Raw genomic sequence first — 6,000 nt, 5'->3', positions numbered from 1 at the left:
CGTCTGTGACTCCTGCTGCAGACTGGATTCTGCTGGACTGACCACCGTGCGTGTGCAGTTGCAACTGCAAGTTCTTAAGTGGAGTGATGTGTGGTAGCAAGTGATTTATTTAAGGCAGTAAAGTTGAAAGCAACTTCCTGTGTGTGAGCCTCTGCCACACGGTAAGTGTGACATGCTTCTGGTTTCCATGAAGGGTCACTGGATCTTTGGCTGTGTAGCCAAAACTGTAAATGTCAGTTGGTGCACCCAGCACATGGTAATTGTGTAAATAGAACAGGCCTTTGTACAACTGAGTTTATTGTTTGGCCCTTCAGGGGGCTTTAAGATGCAAATGTGGTCAGGAGTGGGACCACTTGGTTTGTTTATGTTGATCTTTGGTCCTGCTGTGTATTCTGTTGGTCAGCAGCAGTTGTCCAAAGGTAGAAGGTATGGAGACTGAAGATTCTAGCTTCACCTAGCGCCTCCTGAGATTTGTTACTGCTTATTCACAGTGCTGGCACTATTTACTGCACCAGTACTAATATGCTATACCACCTTTGCACTAAAGTTTCTTGTTTAAGGCTCGTACCTCCTCTCCGATGACATTTCCCCTACCTCCCAGGAATGCTGCTACACTGTACTGAAATCCCATTGATCATTCCCTGCCCAACTGTCCTCGTGTCTTTATAATAGCAAAATACTGCGGATGCTGGAAATCTGAAATAACGACAGAAAATGCTGGAAATACTCAGCAAGCCAGGCAGCATCCATGGAGAGAGAAACAGAGTTAACGTTTCAGGTCTGGGACCCTTCATCAGAACTGGAAAAAGCTGGAGATGTAACAAATATTAAGCAGGGATGGGGGGGGGGGGGGGGGGGGGTTAGGAGGGGAGGAAGGAATTGAAAGAACATCCTGTACTTTTGTAAGAGGCAGGAAAGATAATATGTTGCAAATGGGAGTGGCAAAAATCATACTGTATGAAAAATGAGGGCAGTGATAATTATCTGAAATTGTTGAACTCGATGTTGATTCCGGCAGGCTGTAAAGTGCCTAATTCAAACACACCTTCCCCTCACCTCCCCTTTCAGCATTCCGAAGGGACCGCTCCCTCCGCGACACCCTGGTCCACTCCTCAATCACCCCCAACAGCCCTTCTCCTTCACCTGGCACCTTCCCGTGCAAGCGGAGGAGATGTAACACCTGCCCTTTTACCTCCTCCCTTCCCACTGTCCAGGGCCCCAAACACCCGTTCCAGGTGAAACAGCGATTTACTTGTACTTCTTGCAATTTAATATACTGTATTTGCTGCTCACGTTGTGGTCTCCTCTACATTGGGGAGACCAAACGCAGATTGGGCGACCGCTTTGCGGAACACCTCCGTTCAGTCCGTAAGGATGACCCTGAGCTTCCGGTCGCCTGTCACTTTAATTCACCGCTTCCTCCCACTCTGATCTCTCCGTCCTCGGGCTATTACATTGTTCCAATGAAGCACAACGTAAGCTCGAGGAACAGCACCTCATCTTTCGATTGGGCACTTTACAGCCTTCCGGACTCAACATCGAGTTCAACAATTTCAGATAATTATCCCTGCCCCCATTTTTCATGCTGTATGATTTTTGCCATTCCCATTTGCAACATTTAATCTTTCCTGCCTCTTACAAAAGTACAGGATGTTCTTGGAATTCCTTCCTCCCCTCCTAAACTCCCCTGCCCACCCCCCCCGCCCCTGCACCTGCTTAATATCTGTTACATCGCCAGCTTTTTCCAGTTCTGATGAAGGGTCCCAGACCTGAAACGTTAACTCTGTTTCTCTCTCCATGGATGCTGCCTGGCCTGCTGAGTATTTCCAGCGTTTTCTGTTGTCCTCGTGTCTTTCTCGTTTTAATTGTATAACTGTAGCAATTGAGTTTCGATGCTTCCTCTGGATTGCTGAAATAACTTTTTAGATTAAAAACTGAAAATGTTGTAAATTTACAGCTGTTTGGCAGTTTTGAGAGAGGAGGCAATTTAATTGTGTATGTCATTTGTTAGTAAAATGGCTGCAGTAGAAATGTATTAATTTTGGGAACCTGTGTTTCTGCGTTTAATCCTCTCCAGTCTCTCAATCTGCTTCCAAGAATTGGCACCTTCTCAAAACAAAAATGTGGGCTCAAGTTAGTGCTGGATGAAGGAACTCTGATCATCTCCAGCACTCCATGTCAACATCAGGGCAGGTACACCATGGGTTAGATACAGAGTAAAGCTCCCTCTACACTGTCCCATCATACACTCCCAGGGCAGGTACACCACGGGTTAGATACAGAGTAAAGCTCCCCCTACACTGTCCCATCAAACACTCCCAGGGCAGGTACAGCACTGTTGGCCTGTGCCAACAATAAACCCCCTCGCGCTAGTTATGTTGGGAGGTCCCAGATACACAGCAGATGTTGTCTGGCATAGGTCCTTCTCTCAAATTGTGAACACTGGGTTATTAAAAAAAAAAGACATGGGCATTCAGGTCCAGCAAAGACTGCGAGGTCAGCCAGGTTTTTATACAAAACTGCAAGGGCCAATATTGGCCAGGCTCGAAGAATGCAGGAGGATAGTTAGAAGTTCTTGTTTAAGACGAGCAAGTTGCTGCACTGGTGTGGTGTATTCATTAATTTTGTATTATTACACAAAGACCAGTTATACTGATGGGACTTGATTCAATCAGAATGATTGCTTTGTGTGTTCTCTTGTTATATATTTTTTTAAACTTTACAATTGATATCTGGCCTCATCTTCAAAAAATTGGAGAGGCAAATGGAGTCACACAAATATCTTGTTCAGATCACAAGAGGGTATTGTTCTATCCCTGGATTACACACTGCGGAGCGCGAGTCGGCGGGGATCGCGGAGTGGCGGCAGTACAAAAGGCTCCCAGAGACCAGGTAGGCCTCAGTGCGGAGCGCGAGTCGGCGGGAATCTCGGAGCGGCGGCAGTACAAAAGGCTCCCAGAGACCAGGTAGGCCTCAGTGCGGAGCGAGAGTCGGCGGGAATCGCGGATCGGCGGCAGTACAAAAGGCTCCCAGAGACCAGGTAGGTTTACTAATCTCCAATCTCGGAACTCTAAGGGAAGGAGAGAAGTAAAAAGTAATGGAAGTGTGACGTCACCAGAAAGCAGGTAACTGATTGGTTGGCGAGTATTTCTTTTTAAACTTTAACTCTGTGGTTTATAGTTTCTAAAGTCTCTGTGGTGTAGCGGGGACTGTTTGTAAACCAGGGCCCTTAAGTATATGATTTAACTGTAGTGTAATTGGTGGGATTGATTTGATTTAATTTAAATTAATTAAAGGGGAAGTCATGGCAGGACAGCCCAGTGCCGTGGTATGCTCCTCCTGCGCTATGCAGGAACTCGGGGACACTTCCTGTGTCCGACAACCATGTGTGCAGGAAGTGTGTCCAGTTGCAGCTACTGGCAGACCGCATTGCGGTGCTGGAGCAGCGAGTGGATACATACTGGACCATTCACTATGTTGAGGACGCCGTGAATAGCACATTTAATCAGTTGGTCACACCGCAGGTAAAGGTGGCACAGGCAGAAAGGGAATGGGTGACCAACAGGCAGAGTAGTAGGCGCAGGCAGGTAGTGCAGGGGTCCCCTGTGGCCATCCCCCTCAAACAGATATACCGCTTTGGATACTGATGGGTGGGGGGGTGGGGGATGGCTTACCAGGAGAAGGCAGCAGCAGCCAACTTCCTGGCACCAGGGGTGGCTCTGCTGCACAGGACGGGAGGAAAAAGAGGGGTAGAGCTATAGTAATAGGGGATTCTATTGTAAGGGGAATAGATGGGCGTTTCTGCGGCCGCAAACGAGACTCCAGGATGGTGTGTTGCCTCTCTGGTGCAAGGGTCAAGGATGTCTGAGTGGCTGCAGAACATCTTGGAAGGGGAGGGTGAACAGCCAGTTGAGGTGGTGCATATAGGTACCAACGATATAGGTAAAAAACGGGATGAGGTCCTAAAAGCTGAATATAGGGCGTTAGGAGGTACATTTTAAAAAAAATAGGACCTCAAAGGTAGTAATCTCAGGATTGCTACCAGTGCTACGTGCTAGTCAGAGTAGAAATAGAAGAATATTTCAGATGAATACGTGGCTAGAGGAATGGTGCCAGGGGGAGGGATTCAAATTCCTGGGACATTGGAACCGGTTCTGGGGGAGGTGGGACCAGTTCAAACTGGACAGTTTGCACCTGGGCAGGGCCGGGACCGATGTCCTAGGGGGAGTGTTTGCTAGTGCTCTGGGGGAGGGTTTAATCTAAAATGGCAGGGGGTTGGGAACCTGAGCAGGGAGACAGAGGAAAGGGAAACAAGGATAAAAGCAAAAGATAGGAAGGAGAAAAACAAAAGTGGCAGTCAGAGAAATCAACGGTTTAAATCAAACATGGCCACAGCAAATAATAATTCTAAAAGGTCTAAGAGCATTAAAAAACAAGCCTGAAGGCTTTGTGTCTTAATGCGAGGAGCATTCGTAATAAGGTGGATGAATTAGCTGCGCAAATAGAGGTAAAAGAATATGATTTGATTGGGATTACGGAAACAAGGCTCCAGGGTGGCGAAGGCTGGGAACTCAACATCCAGGGGTATTCAATATTCAGGAAAGATAGGCAAAAAGGAAAGGGAGGCGGGGTAGCATTACTGGTTAAAGAAGGGATTAACACAATTGTAAGGAAGGATATTACCTCTGATGTGGAATCTGTATGGGTAGAACTGTGAAATACCAAGGGTCAGAAAACGTTAGTGGAAGTGGTAGTGAACAGTAATGCGGAGGTTGGGGATGGCATTAAAAGGGAAATTAGAGAAGTGTGCAAAAAGGGCACAGCAGTCATCATGGGTGACTTTAATCTACATATAGATTGGGCTAACCAAATTAGTAACAACTAGCTGGGGGAGCCCGGCTTTGCCAGGGCTGTTTTGGGCCGGGTGGTTTAAATTGAGTGCCAGGCTTTGGGGCCTCTGTGTCCCTCTGTGAATCTGCTGCCGGGCAACATTTTAAATTGAGTCCCAGGCTTTTGGGCCCTGTCTGTGTCCCTCTCTCAATCTGCTGCCGGGCAACATTTCTACCTTTTTAATACCTTGAAAGATGAAAGTGAAAGTACTTATAAAAATAACATAAGATTTACCAAAAACGTTTTATAAGAGATACTAACTTTTTTTCAAAGCTGGATGAGGAGAGTAGTTTGAGCTGGAAGCAGTGAAACAATGGCTGCCACATCCCTGAGATGAAAACGATTAGTCCCGCCCCCACACACCCCGATTGGCCAACCATCAGGGGACTGTACTGTAGGATTGGTCAATCGTGACGGCACAGGATTGGTCGAACCTTGACGTCAGTCAATCAATGCTAAGTAGCAGATAATTAGTTTAATTTTGAAGGTTTTTTGCGTAAGGCGCGAACAATTTTCGTCCGACCGAAAAGTAAATACGCTTACGACCGTCCCGGAACCGTAAGCTTTCTTCGGAGGTAACGCGTGCGTAGGTACGCTCTATAACTTTCGAGCGCATAGCCGGACAGACGCACACCCGAGGACAGACAGACAGATAGACAGAAGTATCCGTTTATATATATATAGATAGATAGATACTGTGGAGGAGGAATTCCTGGAGTGTTTACGGGATAGTTTCCTGGACCAATATGTCGAGGAACCAACCAGAGATCAGGCCATCTTAGACTGGGTATTATGTAACGAGAAAGGATTAATTAGCAGTCTTGTACGAGACCCCTTGGGTCGGAGCGATCATAATATGATTGAATTCTTCATTAAGATGGAGAATGAAGTAGTTGACTCAACTAGGGTCCTGAATTTAAATAAAGGAAACTACGATGGTCTGAGGCGCGAATTAGGTAGGATTGATTGGGGAATGTCACTCAAAGGGTTAACGGTGGCTAGGCAATGGCAAACATTCAAAGACCGCATGGATGAACTACAGAATTTGTTCATCCCAGTTTGGCATAAAAATAAAACAAAAAATGTGACTCAACCGTGGCTAATGAGGGA

The 6,000-nt window shown here is 46.6% G+C and overlaps 1 protein-coding gene across 1 annotated transcript in view; it reads left to right on the top strand.

Moving 5' to 3' along the window:
• Nucleotides 1-2,899: 2,899 nt before the first annotated feature.
• vps26a (VPS26, retromer complex component A) overlaps nt 2,900-6,000 on the top strand; it is a gene marked incomplete at its 5' end in the record, with an annotated part of 45,182 nt that continues 42,081 nt past the window's right edge. Inside the window, 1 exon segment of the mRNA XM_085996155.1 lies at nt 2,900-3,040. Within this exon segment, the coding sequence (XP_085852281.1) occupies nt 2,900-3,040 (141 nt within the window).

Source organism: Somniosus microcephalus, chromosome 8 (genome assembly GCF_052327205.1).
Source record: "Somniosus microcephalus isolate GS21.2 chromosome 8, FLI_Smic_1.0, whole genome shotgun sequence".
Classification (NCBI taxonomy): Eukaryota; Metazoa; Chordata; class Chondrichthyes; order Squaliformes; family Somniosidae; genus Somniosus; species Somniosus microcephalus.
The sequence above is the reverse complement of the archived record's forward strand: the minus strand, read 5'-3'. Positions and strand labels throughout refer to the sequence as shown.